We start from the raw sequence: 20,461 nt of genomic DNA on the forward strand, positions 1-20,461 counted from the left end.
CATTGGAACGTATTTTTGGATTTTTTTAATTTTTTAATTTTTTGTATTTTTTTCATATACTCCATATAAGAAAGCAATAAAACTAACCTAGAGAGCAATAAATCTAACCTAAGAAAACACACCAAAAATAAAAGAAAAGAGAAAAATAAAGATACCTAATCCAAAATCTCCCCCAAGCCAGAATCAGACAATGTCCTCATTGGCTCGTGAACTAGCCCAGCATAGTTAGTCCTAATCATCCTCATCCATGGAGCCGAACCCTGCACCTCCACTACCGCCTGCACCACCTGCACCAGAAGAGCTACCACCAAAATAATCTACATGAAAACTCCCCCCCCCCCCCGCCGGTCCCCCAAAATGAATGTCCTGGCCGTACCCATGGAAGGCAGAATAGTTAGTGTAAATACCATGGGCAGCGGGATCCCTATCGTATCCCTAGGGTGGAGGCTGAAACCAGTCAGGGTAAATAGCATCGTCGGGAATGTTGCCCCGACGAGCATAATCATCGTACCTAGGGTAGAGAGCTCTACCCTGGTTCCTCTCTAGGTACCCTAACCTCTGGTATATAGAGCCTACCATCCTCCTAAGGTCAGTGTGGGAATGCTCGATATGTCCTAAAGCCTGACCTATACTCTAAAGGTCCCAAACTGGGTCAAAGTCAACATGGGGGACGGAGTGAGACATGTGAGGTGGAGAAAACGCAACCTCGGGCTGAGGCTGGGGTGGTGGAACTGGTGGTGCTTGCCCCCTAGCGTTGGCAACTAAAAGGTCATACGTGTAGGATGGTTTCCCTGGGGGGAAGGCGGTGAAGTCAGGACTAGGTAGGGGAAAAATGGGCAAAGGATGCTCGGTCCCAGTCCTAAAACACCAGAAGGGTGTCTGCTCACTATCCGGCCGTACCCACCCCAAATCCTCAAAGTACCTAACAGTCATATAGGTATCTGGACCATAGTTGGTCAGTTGGTGGGGTCCATCCTCAACAAAACCGGCCTTTTTCACTACTATTCTAGTGATAAGGCCTCCTATACGAAGGGGGTGCGGGATTAGGTACTGGTCGTGGCATGTCTGCTCAGATGGTGAATAATGTACCTACCTATGTTCAATTTCCCAAACCCATACACATAATGACCTATAACAGCTAGTTCGTTAGTTTGGGCGTTATGGGGCTCGTTCCTACCTAAAAAACACAAACTCGCAAATCTTTGCCAGATTTTTGGGATAGGGTGATTATTAGGTTTGGTACTAGCATGTTGGGGGTTGGTTGTAGGCAAACCAGTCAGATCAAAATAAATGTCACCCATTTTTTAGTCCGCATGCCATTGGTGAGGTAACTAAGAATTTAATTTAAATAATTTACAAAATTCTACATAAGTTAAACTAATATTCCTATTGTTCAACCTAAAAATTAAATTTGGTCCATTTCTACTATTTACAACTTTTAAAGAGGACAAGAATTCACAAGTTAATTCTCGGTATGTAGGATAGTGCATATCACCAAATTTTCTCATGCCTATGTCATTTAAAAACCGTTTCACAAAATCGTACAAACCAAACGATTCAAAAGTAGGGCGGTGTAACCACCATGAATGAATTACCTCGCGCCCGACTAGGTGTTCTAGCCACTCCTTTTGCTCCTGGCTAGCGATACGGATCGTCGGCAAGTACGGGAGTTGCAAATCAGGATCGTATTCCTCCCTCGAACTAGAACTCTTACCGAAAATAGAACGAGCCCTCTTTGAAGCCATGGTAGAAATGGGTATGAAATTAAATTGAAAGAAATTCAAAAAAATTTATTATAATGTAGAGGATGAAGAGAGGAGTAATAATATGTAAAAAGTTTTGGATTTGGGTAAGGAGTGAAGAGAGAATCTTAGAGAGAAGGTAGAGAGAATTTGAGTTTTAGAGAGAGAAAGTTATGGAGGAAGTAGAGTGAAATGAGAAAAAAGACGAAGAAAGAAGAAGAAGAAGGGGTCGGGTGCGTCGCGCCCGGTCGGGCGGGTGCTCGCCCGGTCGAGCAATCTTAGTTTTAAAATTTGTTCTATTATCGCGCCTGGTCGGGCGGCAATTGCCTGATCGGGCGATCTGAACGACCCGATTTCATTAATTCTCGCGCCCGGTCGGGCGCCCTTCGCCCGATCGGGCGATTTGATGATATATTTTTTGCCTCTTCTCGCGCCTGGTCGGGCGAGGCTTGCCCGATCGGGCGGACGAATATGTCCGTATACGATGATTTTTGCGCCCGGTCGGGCGCCCATTGCCCGGTCAGGCGATGAGACATGATTTTTTTTACCAAGCTCTCGCGCCCAGTCGAGCGAGCTTCGCCTGGTCGGGCTCGAGGCTTATTGTCCAAATTCTTATTTTCTTCTTTTCTTAAAATTTTGGCTAACTCTTTTCCTTCAAACCTGTATAAATACTCATGAAAACTCATTAAATTCCCTAATCTCTCCCCTCATAAGTAAAAGAAAGAAAAACTAGTCTAAAAATCATTAAAAATACGGGTTGCCTCCCGCAAAGCGCTGGTTTATCTAGGTCCCGCACGACCTTCTCACCAAGTACAATAACTAGGACCCTTGGCCTAATGCTTAATCGGGCGGTTTCTCACCCGGTCTAGCGTATGTTTGGCTGCGACGCGGCTCCTGACATGCCCTGTGGGACGCCAATTCACTTTGTCCGGTGGATCCTCCTTGACTTGGAGTGGGAGTTCTTCAATGCTACGAACTAAAGACCCTTCTTTGATCGAGGGTTGCTTCAAATTGTCATTGCATTCAACACTTACAACTCGATCTGGCGGAACACTTACCGTAGGCTCAAATTGCACAACTTGCTTGATTGATTCCACCTTTTCGTCCTCAAAACCAAGACTAACAGTGTAGAGGGCTCTTTCTATTGCATCAACTTCCTTCTTCCATTTGTCTATCTCATCTGAAAAGGATGCAACACAAGATACCGCCTCCAAGGGATCTTTTTCTAGATCTTGGGGCTTGTTAGAATAGTTATGAACCACATTAACACAAAAGCATTTCTCCTTTGTCATGGGGCTTTTAGGGGTATTATATATTAAGATTAAAAATAATTTTATCGTCCCCTACTGATAGTGTTAACTTGCCACTTCTCACATCTATGATTGCTCCTGCAGTGTTGAGGAATGGTCTACCCAAAATAATTGGGGTTTGCAAATCCTCAGCCATATCAAGAACAACAAAACCAACGGGTATATGAATTTACCTACTCTAACGGGGACATCCTCTAAAACACCTAAGGGGTATTTGAAAGAACGGTCGGCCATTTGTAGAGTAATATAAGTAGATTTTAATTTACCCATATTTAACTTGGAACACACAGATAAAGGAATAACACTAACGCTAGCACCCAAATAACACAATGCATTATCAATCATTAGATTACCTGTATGACAAGGGATAGAAAAACTACCCGGATCTTTTAATTTTAGGTGGAGATTTATTCTGACGTACGACACTACACTCTGCAGTGAAAGCTATTGTCTCTACCTCACTAATAAACCTTTTTCTTGTCAATATTTCTTTCATAAATTTTGTATACGAAGGAATTTGTGTGATTAATTCAGTGAAGGGAACTGTTACCTTCAAATCTTTTATCATCTCCAGGAACTTACCAAACGACTTATCCAAGTTTGCCTTCAAGTGACGATTGGGGAATGGAAGTTTGATAACTGGCTTTGGAGCATTATTGCTCTTATCTTGAGTGGCCACCTTCTCTAGAGTCGTACCCTGCAATGTAGAATTAGATATGTTAGTACTATGCTTTAGCCTTGCAGGGCTATTAGCTACATCGTCAGGTTTAACGGAATCAAGATTAGCGTTATTTAATAAAATAGGTTCATCAACTCTGGGCATAGGGGGCCCTTCGTAGTTTAAACCACTCCTTAGAGTAATTGCATAGGCTTGATTCGTAGGCCTGGTCGGCTGTGCCGGCAGAGCTCCCTGTTGGCGGGCTTGTAGGGTAGCGGAAAGTTGCGCAATTTGATTATCTACAATTTTATTGTGCGCTAGGATTGAATCAATTGTCGCATCTCTACTCTCCATGTGCTTCTGCATATTGACCAGCATCGTTCTAATCTCTACCAGGGCAGGATCGAAAGATGAGGAGGGTTGTTGTGGTTGGTTCTTCTAGCCAGCATTGGGATGGTAATATTTCTGTTGTTGTTGCTGTGGCGCCTGTGGTTCTTGTGGTGGTGGTCTGGTGGATTTTGAACATTAGTACTCCGGTAGGAAAGGTACGGATGATTCCGATACCCAAGATTGTAGGTGTTGGAGTATGGGTTATTTTGCCTATAAGCTTGAAAGGCATTAACTTGCTCCATGGAACTCCTGCAATCTTGTTCCCAATGACCTATAATTCCACAATTTTCACAGAAAGCCTCATTAGCATTATTATTAATTGCAGAAACATTAGCTTTATTGGCAATGATAAGATTATCTAATTTTATGCAGATAGAGGTCAATTGAGCTTGCAAAAAGGATACAGAGTCAACACTATGCTTCCCCTTGTTAGCAAAATTCTCTAGGATTTCCATATTGGGAATTATGTATCGCCGTATCTTCAATAACCTGACTTACATTATCAACATTAAGATTCATTAATCTCCCACTAGCTGCAGAATCTAAAATTATTCTAGATGAATTTTCAATGCCATTGTAAAAGGCTTGGTTTAACTGCCATTGTGCTAAATTATGATGGGGGCATTCTCTTTAAAGGTCCTTGAACCTCTCCCAAGCCTCATATAAAGATTCATCGGCTTCTTGGGCAAAGTTCTGAATCGCACTCCGTAGTACGGCTGTTCTCTCTCCAGGATAATACTTGTTATAAAAATTCAAAACAAGAGTTTCCCAGTAAATTATACCAATTGTAGTTCCCTATTAACCATTAAACCACAATTTAGCTTTTCCAGTTAAAGAGAAGGGAAAGAGAATCTCCCTGATTTGGTCTTGTGTGACCCCGGCTTGCCTGATGGTATTACAATATTGACAATTGTCGGCAATGTGAAGATTTGGCTCTTCACCCTTGGCTCCACTAAATTACTTCCTCTCTATCATCGTTATAAATTGGGGTTTAATTTCAAATTGTACCCCATCAAGAGCCGGAGTGGGAGTGAGATGTGGAAAATCTATAAGATTTGGTTGTGAGTAATCACTAAGCTTCTTTGGAGCCGTCATCTCTAATTCTGGATCTGATGATACCTCTGAATCGCTAGAACCAGTTGGAGGGTCCCGGTGATTATTGTTATCACCAAAATCCGCCAGAATTTGCTTGTAGAAGTTCTTCTATCTATGAAAGGATCGTTCGATCTCAGGATCGAATGGGATGTATGATATGTCCATTTTATATAGTTATTTACCCCCGTCCCTTGGTCATAATTAGTAGTATTTTTGGCTCTTTTGTGCCACTTTTATTGCTAATTGGTGTTTTCTAGTGTTTTCGTAGTCTTTGTTGAGTTTTGTAGGGAATTGCACCTTTGGAGCATTTTCTCGGGTTTTTCATGGAGCGACTACGGAAATTAGAAGAGCACGACCATCTTTGAAGCCTAAGGCCAGTTAGAGTCATCGAGCCGGTGATTAAGGGCTCAGTAATCAGGATACCGAGGTATTTGGACCGAGTATTCAAGACCCGAAAAGGAAATCCGGATTGGGCCGAGGAATCAAGCCCAATCGAAATCTAAGCCTCGAAGAGAAGCAAAGGGCCCGATCGGGCAAGCATTAGCTCGATCGGGCGCGGCGTGCAGATTTGGTGCTGGTGCGTGGCCTAAGGCGCGCCCGATCGTGCGTGCATTTAGCTCGATCGGGCGTTGCTGCTGAGAAGAGGCACGAGGAAAAAGGCACGCCCGATCGGGCGGCCTCTAGCCCGATCGGGCACGTGTTTTTCTCAAAGCTGATTAGATTAGTTTTAATTTTTGTTTTGAGGAATGTTTAAGTAAAAATTATGTACGTAATTTTGGATTACGTTCTTTTTTAGATTTTCTCTCTCTACTTAGGATACTTCTCTCTCTTAAATTCTCTCTAAACTTTTGTTCTTAATTTTCTTTCATTAATCCAAATTTCTTTAGGTAACAATTTCTTCTCTTTTAATTTCAGCTATTTCATTTACTTCTTTGATTATGTTTTTTTTTATTTATTTGATTAGTTTAGTTATAATTATGTCTGAGTAGTTTAATTCTAGGGTTTATGGGGATCCATATTTAATATGAAGGGAAAATTTGTTATTATTGATTATTGGTATTGCATGATAATTTCTTATTGAATTGTTTTAATTCTTTGCAATTAGATTATGAATCGAGCAGATGTAATTTGATTGTCAATGTTTAGCAATATTGAATTAATGAATAGAGCAGATGTTAAATTAATACTAAAGGCTAATTTTAATAGGAACTTAGATCTAGTAAATTGCGAGAGCCTGTTAGATCTATGTTGATTAATAAATTACGAGAGCCTGTTAATCATGTTATTTGTGCAATGTTAATTATTAGTTATTATGTTTTATCCCGGAATATTAATTATTGGTGAACCTGTGACCCTAGGCTTTTTCTTATTGTTTTTCTCCCTAAACTTATTCTTCGTAGTATAGAATATATTCCCAAAAATATTGGTTACTTAGATAATTTAGATTATAATAATTAATTAGGAGTAAAAAGACTTGTTTCCCTGTGGAGTTCGACCCTACTTCCCTATCTACTTTAGTTAGAGGACTTAGGTATTTACTTTTGATTAGGGGATACAACTTTACCCTGTCAAAATTTGGCGCCGTTGCCGGGGAAACGGTTTTATTTTTGTTTTTTGATTATTTTTTGTAGTCTAGATTATCCCCTTTTGTCTCAGAGAACGTTAGTTCTTTGAGGCAATTCTCATATTTGTCTTTTAGTTCCTTGTTTATGCCAGGTGTTCCAGATCAGGTTACATCCCATTCGATCCTGAGATCGAGCGCTCTTTTCATAGGCAAAGGAAAATCTATAGACAAATTTTGGCGGGTTCTGAGGAGGATAACAGTCGAAGAGATCCTCCCTCTGATTCTAGTGACACAGATATTCCTTCAGATTCAGAATCAGAGATGACGGCCAAGAAGAAACTTAGTGACTACTCGCAGCCGAAGCTCACAGATTTCCCGCACCTTACTCCCACTCCGGCACTAGATGGAGTCCAATTTGAAATTAAGCCCCAATTTATCACTATGATAGAGAGGAAGCAATTCAGTGGAGCTAAGCGTGAAGATCCTAATCTTCACATCGCAGATTTATGGCAATATTGTAACACCATTAGACAAGCCGGGGTCACGCAAGACCAAATCAGGGAGATTCTTTTTCCTTTTTCATTATGTGGCAAAGCTAAATTATGGTTTAATGGTTTGAATAGAACTGCACTTGAAATTACTGACTGGGAAACTCTTGCTTTGAATTTCTATGATAAATACTATCCTGCAGAGAGAACAGCGGTACTAAGGAGTGCTATTCAGAACTTCGCTCAAGAGGCCGACGAAACGCTATATGAGGCTTAGGAGAGGTTCAAGGATCTACAGAGAGAGTGCCCCCACCACAATCTAACACAATGGCAATTGATCCAAGCATTCTTTAATGGACTTGGAAATTCTTCTAGATCAATGCTAGATTCTACAGCTAGTGGGAGGTTCATGAATTTAAATGTGGACGATGCAAGACAGGTTATCGAAGACATGGCAATACACAATTCCCAATATGGGAATCCGAGAGGGTTTGCAAATAAAGGAAAACATAATGTCGATTCCGTATCCTTTTTGCAAGCCTAATTAACGTCTATTTGTCAAAAATTAGATAATCTTACTGTTACTCCTAACTCTGTAGCTAATGTTTCTGCTATTGCTAACAATGAAGTTTTTGGTGAAAATTGTGGAATTTTAGGTCATTGGGAGAAAGATTGTAGGAGCTCTATGGAACAAGTTAATGCCTTTCCAACCTATAGGCAGAATAACTCTTATTCCAATTCCTACAATGTCGGTTATAAGAAACACCCATATCTTTCATACCGGAGCACCAATGTACAAAACCCTCCACCTCTACAACAACCACAACAGCAAACCCCACCACAGCAAAAATATTATCATCCTAATTTCGGCCAGAAAAGCCAAGCATCACCCTCATCATCTTTCGACCCTGCCATGACAGAAATTAGAGCAATGCTTACCAATATGCAAAAGCATATGGAGAGTAGGGATGCGCAAATTGATTCTATCCTAGCCCATAATAAAATCATGGACAATCAAATTGCACAACTTTCATCTACCCTACAATCCCATTAGCAGGGAGCTCTACCATCACAACCTATCCATCCTACAGATCATGCCAATGCAATCACTCTAAGGAGTGGTTCACATTATGATGGACCTCCTATGCCAAAGGAAGATAGACCAGTTCCTGATCTAGATTCCTCTATACCAAATGCTAATCCTGCTAGCCCTGTAGGGCTACAAATAGATACTAACTCTACTAATGTTTCTGTGCAGGGTAAATCGCAGGATAAGAGAGGAGATGTGCAGAGCCTGGTTATCAAACTTCCATTCCCTAATAGCCAACTTAAGAGTAAGCTTGATAAAAAATTCAGTAAGTTTTTAGAGGTTGTGAAAAACCTACAGGTAACAGTTTCTTTTACTGACTTAATCACTCAAGTTCCTGCTTATGCTAAATTTATGAAAGACATTCTGACTAGGAAAAGGGCCTTTAATGAAGTAGAAACTGTAGCTTTCACAGAGGAGTGTAGCGCTTTATTGCAAAACAAATCCCCTCCTAAATTAAAGGATCCCGGTAGTTTTTCTATCCCTTGTCATATAGGGAATGTTTTTATTGATAAAGCTTTGTGTGATTTGGGTGCTAGTGTCAGTGTCATGCCATCGTCTGTCTGTGCTAAACTTAATATGGGAGAATTAAAAGTTACTAATATAACTTTGCAAATGGCAGATCGTTCGGTAAAATACCCCTTAGGTATTTTAGAGGACGTCCCTGTCAGAGTTGGTAAATTTTTTATTCCTGTTGATTTTGTTGTGTTAGACATGGCAGAGGATACAGAAATACCCATTATATTAGGTAGGCCTTTTCTCCATACTGCAGGAGCAATTATTGATGTTAAAAATGGTAAACTAACCCTTTTTGTAGGTGACGACAATGTTACTTTTAATTTAGTGAAGGTTTTGAAAGGGCTTATGCTAGAGGAGAATTGTTGCTATATTGATGTAATTGATATAATAGATGATATTTGTGATGATAGCTTGCCACAGGTTCTTGCGAGGGATCCCCTAGAGGAAGTCCTCTACGGGAATTTATCTAGAGACAATGCAAGCGTTTGGGGTAATGAGGTACAAGATATTGAAAAGGCTCTTTCCTTAAAAGAGTTAAGCCCCAAGGAAACAATGAAGGTAGTAAATTTAGTTCAGGAATCAAAACCTGCAGAGGTCAAGAAACCTGAGCTAAAACCTCTCCCTTCTCATTTAAAATATATTTTTCTTGATGAACAGGAACTATACCCCGTGATCATCAATACTGCACTTACTAACCTACAAACTTCCCAACTTCCAGGGGTTCTCAAAACCCATAAGAAAGCTATTGGGTACATTATTGATGATCTCAAGGGTATCAGCACTGATTTTTGTATGCACAGGATACATCTAGAGGACAACTATAAGCCCTGCATTCAACCCCAACAAAGATTAAATCCCAACATGCAGGAAGTAGTCAAGAAGGAGGTTATGAAATTACTTGATGCAGGTATTATCTATCCTATTTCTGACTCCAAATGGGTAAGTCTTGTGCAGGTAGTGCCAAAAAAGGGTGGGATGACTGTGATAACCAATGAAAAAAATGAATTAATTCCCACTAGAACTGTAAAAGGGTGGCGTATGTGCATTGATTATCGTAGATTAAATATCGCCACTAAAAAGGACCACTTCCCTTTTCCCTTTATAGATCAAATGCTTGAGAGATTAGCTAATCATAAATTCTTTTGCTATTTGGATGGGTATTCGGGATTTTTTCAAATTTCAATTCACCCTGAAGATCAAGAGAAGTGTACTTTTACATGCCCCTATGGTACTTTTGCATATCGTAGAATGCCCTTTGGTTTATGTAATGCACCCGCTACCACTACTACAAAAAATGGAATAAAGAATGGTTAAAATTGGCCTTATAGAACGCCTCAGAGGCGTTCTTCTGCTAAGCGATGTGTAAAGTTTACAAAACAGGTACAAGAGGCGTTCTATATGCAAGGGAAAATAGAACGGGTACAGAAGGCGTTCTATATCCAAGAGATAACCGTTCTCTATCCTATTTTATATGTTTATATGAATAAAAGAGAACGGTTATCTAAGATAACCGTTCTCTTTGGCGATTTTTTTTAAAAAAAAATATTAATATTGCATATTAGAGGTTGCATATATATGCTAATCAACACCATTAATTAATAAATAAAATCAAATAGAATTGAAATGGTAAAAGTCAAATATCAAATTAAGAATTAATTTTATTACGGAGTATCCTTTATATTCAAATACATAGTAATTACATCTCAACTCTTTATTTTGATACAATTCTATACCAACTTAATAATTATCAATGTGCTAAACTGCTAACAACTTTAAAAGCTAGTGCAACTTGAATTGCCCATGAAATTCGAACCACCTCCACCTTAATAATCCAATTCAACCGATTCAACCGCAGCAGAGCTTTAACAACCAAAACCACCAGCTGCGCTTCCCCCAAATTGATGCACTAGCAGCGCCTCCACCAACCTCGACCATTGCAGCATTTGATCTCCACCAACGTCGAGCACCGCAACGTCTCCAACAACCTCAACACCGCAGCACCTCCAGCAATAGTGCACGCAAATAGTGAAGCCGCACCAAACACCTACAAATCAAAGATGAAAAATCAAAAATTATAATCCAAATCATAACATAAAAATCAATTGATGAAAGTTATAGACCAAAAATTAATAATTTAGAATTAAAATGCACTTCATAATTCGCACACCTCCAACCACCTTAAACGACCCACCAATCAATTCAATCTCAGCCACCACCTACCTTGAAACAGAGCACCGTACTGCATCAAGACCCGTACTGCATAAACAGAGCAAAATCGAGATTTTAATCGGAGTTGGGGTTGGAAACAAAGAGATACGATGAATAGGATAGTTGTTAATATAGGAAGAAGATGACGGAGAAGAGGTTAATTGGACCTCAGCCGGAGTTACTAGGATCGGATTTTGAGGGATGAAGGTAGAAGATGAGAAAGGAGTAAGGGTTTCAAAGGAGGGAAGAAGTGCTTGAGAGGATGAGGAAATGAATGACGGCTATCTTAATTAAGAGGAAGGAGGAGTTAGGGTTAGAATTTTGGGCCTCTTGGTAGGTTAGATTTTTATTTTTATTTTATTCTTAAAAAATAATGTTAAACATATAGATTGGTTAACTAGGAGGGGCGATCTATATTGTAAGTGTAAAATTTAGATGTATCAAATAGAACGGTTAACTAAGAAATTAGTTCTATATAATAAAATCACAATTTAATAAAAAAAATCAAATAGAACGGTTAATTAAGATAGGCGTTCTATATAATCCTAGAGAACGCATATCTAAATTAACCGTTCTATATCTTGCATTTCTTATTCTAGTTTTTTTAGTAGTGTACCTTTCAACGTTGTATGATTAGCATTTTTTCTGATTTCATAGAGTCTATAATGGAAGTCTTTATGGATGATTTTAGCGTGTATGGTTCTTAGTTTGATTCATGTTTAATTAATCTCGCTAAAATTTTGAAAAGATGTGATGAGTGCAATTTAGTTCTAAATTGGGAAAAATGTCACTTTATGGTGACAGAGGGAGTAGTTCTAGGTCATATTGTATCTGATAAGGGCATACAAGTAGACAAAGTTAAGATATCAGTGATTGGGCAATTACCTGCCCAAGTTAATGTTAAGGGAGTTAGAAGTTTCTTGGGTCATGCGGGGTTTTATCGCCGTTTTATCAAAGATTTTTCTAAAATTGCTAAACCACTGACTCGGCTTTTGCTCAAGGATGCTCCTTTTATTTTAACTGACGAGTGTCTTCAGGCTTTCAACAGGATTAAGCAGGCTTTGATATCGGCACCCATCATATGTGCTCCCGATTGGAATCTTCCTTTCGAGATCATGTGTGATGCAAGTTACTTTTCCCTAGGAGCCGTGCTTGGACAGAGAAAGGACAAGGTTTTGCATGCTATTTATTATGCAAGCAAAACTTTGGATGAAGCTCAAGTCAACTATGCCACTACGGAAAAGGAGTTTGTTGCTGTTATTTATGCTTTAGAAAAATTTAGATCATATCTTGTTGGTTCTAAAGTCATTGTTTTTACTGACCATGCAGCATTGAAGTACTTGATAGCGAAGGCGGAATCAAAGCCAAGGCTACTCCGATGAATTCTTTTGCTCCAAGACTTCAACATTGAAATAAAAGATAAAAAAAGGGAGCAGAGAACGTAGTGGCAGACCACTTGTCACGAATCAGGTATGATGAGGGTAAGGATTCTCTTCCTATAGATGATTCATTCCCTGATGACAACCTGTATGCAGTTGTAGAGCAACACCCTTGGTATGCGGACTTTGCTAATTATTTAGTGGGTGGTACTCTACCTCCTGACTTATCCTACCAACAGAAAAAGAAATTCCTTTCTGATGTTAAACATTATTTTTGAAATGATCCTTTTTTGTTTCGTGAGTGTGCAGATGGATTATTTCGCAGGTGTGTTCCCGAATGGGAAGTTCATGGCGTTCTTACCAGTTGTCATACTTCACCTTATGGAGGACATCATGGCACCACTTAAACGGTGGCTAAAATTAATGAGTCAGGCTTCTATTGGCCCACTATGTTTAAGGATGCTAACACTTTTGTGCAGGCTTGTGACTCTTGCCAGAGGACTGGCAACATTTCGCGAATGCATGAGATGCCCCAAACCGGGATTCTTGAAGTAGAAATATTTTATGTTTGGGGTATTGATTATATGGGGCCGTTCCCATCTTCCAATGGGAATTTCTACATACTTGTAGCCGTCGATTATGTGTCCAAGTGAGTCGAGGCCATAGCTTCACCAACAAACGATGCCAAGGTTGTAATACCCCGTATTTTTATACGTATTTTATTTAATATATATACATTTTATACGTATTTTATTTAATATATATATTCTAATTAAATTATGAAGGGTTTTAAAATAGTATATATTGCTGGAAATTTGTTTAGAGTGGATATTAATACTCTATTATGAATTTAATGTGTAGGAGACTTTGAAGTAAGCGATTTCTACTAGTCGTGGCAGTTTTAATAACGTACTCAAGGTACGTACGCGTACTTAGCATGTTTTGGTGATGTAGAATCATGCTAGGTTTGTTTGTAATTGATTATAAGTAGAATCATGCTAAGGTTTATGTATGGAATTGTGAATTTATGGTGTTTGTGATTGAATTGTGAAGCATGAATTATTTGTGATGGTTTTAGATTGGAAGATTATATTTTAGACATGTTGCGTTTGAACCACAATTTTATTTATGGCATGTTAGAAGGCATGATTAATTAAACTACATGTTTAATTATGTTTGGAATATTAAAAAGGAATTTTATTATGGTTCAAATAATTTTTATTGATGCTTAAAGCATGAGGAAGGAGCTGTATAAGTGTCTATGTACACAAGGAATAAATTGTATGTTGGTGCCTTTGTGCGCTTAAGGTGTTTTTAACACCGAGGGATAGGATTTTTGGCGCATTATGCGTTTAAGGTGTCTTTGACACTGAGGTAGAATTAAAAAGGGTTCAACAATAAATAATATGTGGTCACTAATTATTCAAGAATTAAATTGGTGTGTTTGTTTGATTGAATAATTATTGTTGATTGACTTATTATTCTTTGAGAGTCATCACCAAGTCTAATAATATGTGAATAACGTAAAGTGAAAGAGATTACGCACCAAAACTCTTGGAACGTATATACCTTGAGTATGAACAATGGGGGGGGTTTATGGGGTTTTATATTTAACCATAACCTTCAATGGAGTACATGACGCTGTATATTCCTTTTTATTATTTATTATTATGCGCAGGAATTCCGCCACCTTTGTGTGGTTTTGTCGCTGGCACGGTTAGCACCCGTGCCAGTTAACCTCAAATTTATTTGGGGGAGGTTAATAGGTGGAAACCTGTTCGATGCATAATCAATGCAAAATGAATTAATTAGGGTCTAGTCATTGTATTGTGTTGATTGGTGTATTTGTGAACAGGTGCAATGAGGTAAGTGTGTGTTGATAGGTGAAAGCATGTTAGTGTGGCTATTTTACGCTTATGTACTCAGCTTTGCTGATTGTGTGTGTTTGTGTTTTTGGCCATGTCTTTACCTTGGCCCTATGATGACCCATTTTTAATGGAGAGTAGTGGAAACAAGTAGAGATAAACTTTTCAGGTATTGAAGCATGATCATGATGGGGCATGAGTGAAGAGTGAATCCTATTAGCTTTCATTAGATTACAATGTGTTTTATGCTTTATTTATTTATGATATATTATGTGTGGACTAACATAAAGGTTTGATTTGGGAACGGTTTTTGAATAAGGGTCTTTAATGGTTCCAAGTTGTAGTTTGATTTTATTTGACTTGTTCGTTTGGTTTTAAACTTTATTTTCGTTTTGTTGACTTAGGGTTGTCTTGTTTAATCGGTTTTTAATTTTGAGTCTTCCGATGTGTATCTTTGATAATTGCCTTAGCCGTTTTCACGGTGGCGGTAATGTCTTAGTTATTCCTAAATCGTATTTTTAAAAGAGTAGAATGAGTATTTAAAGAAAGGAATTTCTAGGGTGTTACAAAGTGGTATCAGAGCTTAGGTTGAGATTTTAAATTACCACTAACCCGAAAATATTTTTCTTACTTTTTTTAACTTGGCCAAGTGTTAATTTAATTATTTAATGATGATTGTTCTAATTTTATTTTACATATATATATATATATATATATATATATATATATATATATATATATTTACATTATTTTTTATTAAAAAAAAATTTTTATATAAGGGCCAATTTTTTTTTTATTTATTCATTTATTTATTTATTTATGGTCCGAAATTTTTTTTTTAGAACACTCGTTTTTTTTTTTTTTTTTTTTTTTGTGTCGTGAAAAAAAAAAAATTTTTTTTAGGGCCGAAATTTTGATTATTTATTTTTTTGGGGTAAATATGTATACTTTATTTATTATGTATTGCAGGAAGCAAGGATTAAGGTAAGTATTATGTGTTAAAAGCTTTTATTAACATGTTGGTGAGCTTGGGTAGGAGAAAAAAAGGGCATATAGGCTAAGATTTAAATTTCTCCCTATGTGCATAATTTTATGTTGAGTGATCAAGCATGTGATTTGACTAGGTGTTTGTTGATGAAGGCATGAAAAATGTGTATTATTCTATGTGAACCCTAAAGATTGTATGATTGAACACTGAATCCTACATGAGCAATGTCTTACGGGAGAAAGTTTATGACACCCCTGATAGTATTTCGGCAATAATTGTCCATTGTCTTCTAGAGGAGCCCCCTTACATTGCTGTCAAACAAAGATTTTCTGATTTTTACCTTCCAGGAGACGTTCCAAATTACCATAAATACAGAGACTATTATGGCCAGTGGTATCCAGATTATATTTTCTTAACTAAATACCTCGTAAGGGTGGAGAAAGCTTATTGTCAGCGCTTAAACCTTCCCTACCCTGACTACTACTATGATAACCCAATAGGGAACAATCCTCCTCCTAATCAACAACCAGGAAATTCTGCTTCTTCTTCTTCTTCTTCTTCTTCTTCTTCTTCTTCGTCAGGGGGTAATCAAGCAGAGAATGGAGAAAAACAAGAGGGTAATAGTTCACTTATGGACATTTCTGATTCAAATCCACCTCCAACTCCAATAATTATATATATCTCATCAGATGAGGAGGAAGAAGGGGAGTTTGTACAAGTAGAACCTGAACCTGAGTCACCTGAACCAATGGAAGAGTCAAATGATTCTAATTTCGATCCTTCAAGCTACAAGCAATCCACCAACAAAAGGGACAACGTTCGAAAGGATTAGATCTTATGACTTTCCTTGCCACTAATTCATAGTCTTTATTTTAAAATTTATTTGTTATTTCAGTTTTAGCTAATAAGTGGCATGACCACATCAGTTCCTGGAACACACTTTTTATTTTAATATCTTCAGTCTATTTTAATTAATAAAACCTTATTTATTTCTTTGATAAATTTTTATTAATAAATTATTTTGTTTTACAAATCTTCCATTTCACACCATTATTCCAGTAATCACCATTCCAAGCAACTTATCTCCAACAAACATTTATAAGCTGTGAACGTCTATGAGGATTATTTTTATTTTTTTTGTGATGCTTTATTAAATGCATGGTTGGTTAGCAATCAATAATTAATTTATAAAGCTACATTAAGGGAATTTTTAGCAACTGCTATCCCAAATTGTTAGCTTCAAATTCTACTGTAAATGTCTAAAGGTCGTTAGGTAATAGACGAGTGTACGTCTTGAGAGCTAAACCTAGCCATTTCTAATAGTTATCTTTGTCCTATATTCAGGAGAAACAAAATGGCAGGGGGAAGAAGTTCAGGTAGTGGTGGAAACGATTTAAATGAAGTAGTGAGGCAATTGGCAGCAGTTGCCCAACAATTGGCAAGGAATTCAACTGGTAATGGGGATGCTCAAGGGGAGCTCTTTAAAAAGGTGGCGCAAAGCAAGACACCAACCTATCAGGGCGAGCCTGACCCTTTTGTGTTGGAAAACTGGTTAAGGGAATTTGAGAAACTATTTGGAGCTGTGTGATGCCCTGAAAACTCAAAAGTGAGTTGTGCTACTTACTACCTGAGGGGTGAAGCTTACCTTTGGTGGCAACAAAACGAGGCTACCATTAGAGTATTACCTGGGTTCAATTGGACCAAATTCCAAGAAAAAGTGAGAGACAAGTTTTATCCTAGCTTTTTGCAGAAGCAGAAGGCTGAGGAATTTTCAAACCTTAGGATGGACAAGATGACAGTTACAGAATACTACACCAAGTTTATTGAATTATCCTGTTTTGCTGAAGGGTCTGTCTCTACGGAGAAAGCAAAAGCTAGGAAGTTTGAGAGTGGGTTAACTACTGATTTGCAGTTAAAGCTGTGCGGGCAGGTATTTGAGACCCTAGGTGAAGTATATGGAAGGGCCGCACACCTTTATGCTCTAGAAGAAAAGAAGAAGAAAGAGTTAGCTGAAATAGAAGGAAGAGAGAAGAGGAAGGAAGTGGGACAAGTTTCTGGAAACCAACAGGGAAACCAGAATGGTTTTAAGAAACAGAAGTACCACCATAACAATAACTTCCACAACAATAACAACTTCCATGGTAATAACCGTCAAGGGAACCGTAACAACAATGGAGGGGCTAGAAACAATAACCAGGGAAACAACAAGAATGGAAGAGTTTATTTTTGCAAAAGGTGCAAGAATAACCACCCTGGAAAGGATTGTGAGGGCAATGCGGTCACTTGTCGTTTTTGTAATAAGCTCGGGCATAGAGAATATGAGTGTTTCTCCAAGAATAGTAATGGGAACAGGCAAAACAATAATAATTCAGGGGGAAAACAAAGGAATTTCCAATAGAACAACAACAACTTTGCTGGAAACAAGGGAGTGCAACAAAATGGGGCAAGGAACAGTAACACTACAGCGGGAATAACCAGCAGAAGAGTGGAACTGCAGGGAAACGGAATGTTCTAAGGAAGCATGAGGCGGATGCCACAGAAGATGTTATCACTGGTACTTTTTCTATTAACTCTATTCCTGTTAAAGTATTGTTTGATTCTGGTGCAACTTTTTCTTTTATTTCTAAGGTTGTTGTTGCAAAACTTAAAGACTGTTTAAAGACAGTAGAGGTAGTAGATTTACCAATAACCATTCCGACAGGTGGGGTAGTAAATTGTACCAAAACTTTTAGAAATGTGCCTTTAGAAATAGAGGGAAAGATATTCCCGTCTAAACTCATTGAGTTCGGGCTGAGCGACTTTGACCTTATTTTGGGGATTGACTGGCTGAGTAAGTATAATGCTGAGATTAGTTGTAGATCACAGAAAGTGAAGATGGTCACAAGTGGAAATGAATCAGTGACTTACTGGATGAATGGTAAAACCAAGTGCCCAAGGGTAATATCAGTGCTGAAATTAGCAAAGTACATGAAGAAGGGACATCCAGTATATTTCTACAGTGTTAGGGATATGAACCATGAACAAGTGAAAAATCTAGAAAATATAGAAGTGGTCAACGAATTTCTGGATGTGTTTCCGGAAGAGATCCCTGGAATGCCACCTAAGAGGGCAATCGACTTTACCATAGATTTAGTTCCCGGAACAGCCCCAATATCCAAGGCACCATATCGAATGGCACCTGCAGAAATGAGTGAATTAAAGTAGCAGTTACAAGATTTGTTGAACAAAGGGTACATTAGACCAAGTGCTTTTCCTTGGGGAGCACCTGTTCTGTTTGTGAAAAAGAAGGATGGAAGTATGAGGTTGTGCATTGAGTACAGGGAACTAAATAAAGTAACCATAAAGAATAAGTATCCCTTACCAAGAATAGATGATCTGTTTGACCAACTAAAGGGTGCCACAGTGTTTTCAAAGATCGACTTGAGATCTGGGTATCACCAATTAAGGATTGCCGACAAAGACATTCCAAAAACCGCATTTAGGACAAGATATGGGCATTACGAATTTACAGTTATGCCTTTTGGATTGACCAATGCCCCAACAATCTTTATGGATTAGATGAATAGAGTATTTCATCAATTTATGGATAAGTTTGTAGTTGTGTTCATAGATGACATACTGGTGTACTTGAAGAGTAAGGAAGAGCACGCTGAACACCTAAGGGCAATTCTGCAAACACTAAGAGAAAACCACCTCTACGCAAAATTCTCTAAGTGTGAGTTTTGGTTGGAAAAGGTAGCCTTCTTGGGACATTACGTGTCCAAAGATGGAGTAGAGGTAGATCCAACCAAAATAGAAGCAATTAAGGGTTGGCCGACACCCAAGACAGTATCTGACGTGAGAAGTTTCTTAGGTTTAGCAGGGTATTATAGGCGTTTTGTTAAAGATTTTTCCAAAATTGCTAAACCCATGACCACCTTGATGATGAAGGACAAAAAGTTTGAGTGGGACGATAAATGTGAACAAGCGTTCCAACTCTTGAAACAGAAACTAATCACAGCACCAGTACTTACACTCCCGGATGATAGTGGACTATATGATATGTATAGTGACGCATCAAAGAATGGCTTAGGATGTGTGCTTATGCAAAATGGGAAGGTGATTGCATATGCATCGAGACAGTTAAAGAAGCATGAAGTAAACTATCCCACCCATGATCTGGAATTAGCTGCAATCATTTTTGCGCTAAAAATTTGGCGCCATTATTTGTATGGGGTGAAATGTAGAATTTACACGGATCACAAAAGCTTAAAATACATTTTCACCCAAAAGGACTTAAACTCCCGTCAGCGAAGATGCTTAGAGTATATGACAGATTATGATTTAGAGATACAATACCACGAAGGGAAAGCGAATGTGGTTGCGGACGCTCTAAGTCGTAAGACTAGTCATGGAATCAACTCGTTGGTAGTGGCTAATAAACTATGTACAGAAATGATGAAATTGAATCTGGAGGTCGTAGAATGGGGAGTAACAGCGGGTATTCTTGCGAATCTAAGCGTCCAACCAACTATCTTTGACGAGATTCGAGTCAACCAAGAGGGGGATGTAAAGTTAGATAGGATTCGCGAGAAAATTAAGCAGGGAAAGACTACAGATTTCAAGATCCACGAAGATGGGAGTTTGAGGTACAAAAATAGATGGTGTGTACCACAGAAATGTGAGGAGGTGAAGAGGAAGTTGATGGAAGAAGGCCACAGTACACCTTACTCTTTACACCCGGGAGGAGACAAACTATAAAAGGATTTGAAAAAGATGTTTTGGTGGCCAAGAATGAAAAATGAGGTTGCTGAGTTTGTGGCGAAGTGTTTAACATGTCAAAAGGTGAAGATAGAGCACAGAAGGCCTCAGGGAACGGTGCAGTCACTAGAAATTCCAGGATGGAAGTGGGATTGCATTTCAATGGATTTCGTGACTTGCTAACCTAAGTCAAGGAGTGGAAATGATACCATTTGGGTAGTGGTGGACAGACTTACGAAATCAGCAGTGTTTATACCAATGAAAGAAACTTGGAAGATGGAGAAACTTGAGAAAGCTTACATCAAACATGTGGTGAGGTTACATGGAGTTCCAAAAGATATTGTATTTGACAGGGATTCCAGATTTCTCTCAAAATTCTGGAAAAGTGTACAAGAAAATTTTGGTACAATACTTAAGATGCGTACGGC

At 38.5% G+C, this 20,461-nt stretch overlaps 1 protein-coding gene and 1 non-coding gene across 2 annotated transcripts; both read left to right on the forward strand.

Moving 5' to 3' along the window:
• Positions 1-4,707: 4,707 nt before the first annotated feature.
• On the forward strand, positions 4,708-4,814 carry LOC145556914 (small nucleolar RNA R71). Its single transcript, XR_014092008.1, has one exon. It is a non-coding gene; the product is annotated as a small nucleolar RNA R71 (small nucleolar RNA).
• An 11,833-nt stretch (positions 4,815-16,647) lies between these two features.
• On the forward strand, positions 16,648-18,851 carry LOC145642926 (uncharacterized). Its single transcript, XM_081694082.1, has 4 exons — positions 16,648-16,875; positions 17,044-17,223; positions 17,922-18,362; positions 18,687-18,851. The coding sequence occupies exons 1-4, from the start codon at positions 16,648-16,650 to the stop codon at positions 18,849-18,851; spliced, it is 1,014 nt and encodes a 337-aa protein (XP_081550208.1).
• The last annotated feature ends 1,610 nt before the right edge of the window (positions 18,852-20,461 follow it).

Source organism: Chenopodium album, chromosome 8 (assembly GCF_948465745.1).
Source record: "Chenopodium album chromosome 8, dcCheAlbu1.1, whole genome shotgun sequence".
NCBI classification, from domain to species: domain Eukaryota; kingdom Viridiplantae; phylum Streptophyta; class Magnoliopsida; order Caryophyllales; family Amaranthaceae; genus Chenopodium; species Chenopodium album.

Bases quoted from the DNA above. Each gene is read 5' to 3' on its own strand.
- LOC145642926 (XM_081694082.1), top strand. From the start codon at position 16,648: ATGGCAGGGGGAAGAAGTTCAGGTAGTGGTGGAAACGATTTAAATGAA. The intron at 16,876-17,043 runs GTGTGATGCCCT...AGCTTTTTGCAG, and splicing joins TTGAGAAACTATTTGGAGCT to AAGCAGAAGGCTGAGGAATT. The intron at 18,363-18,686 runs GTGTTTCCGGAA...GACCAACTAAAG, and splicing joins TGGTCAACGAATTTCTGGAT to GGTGCCACAGTGTTTTCAAA.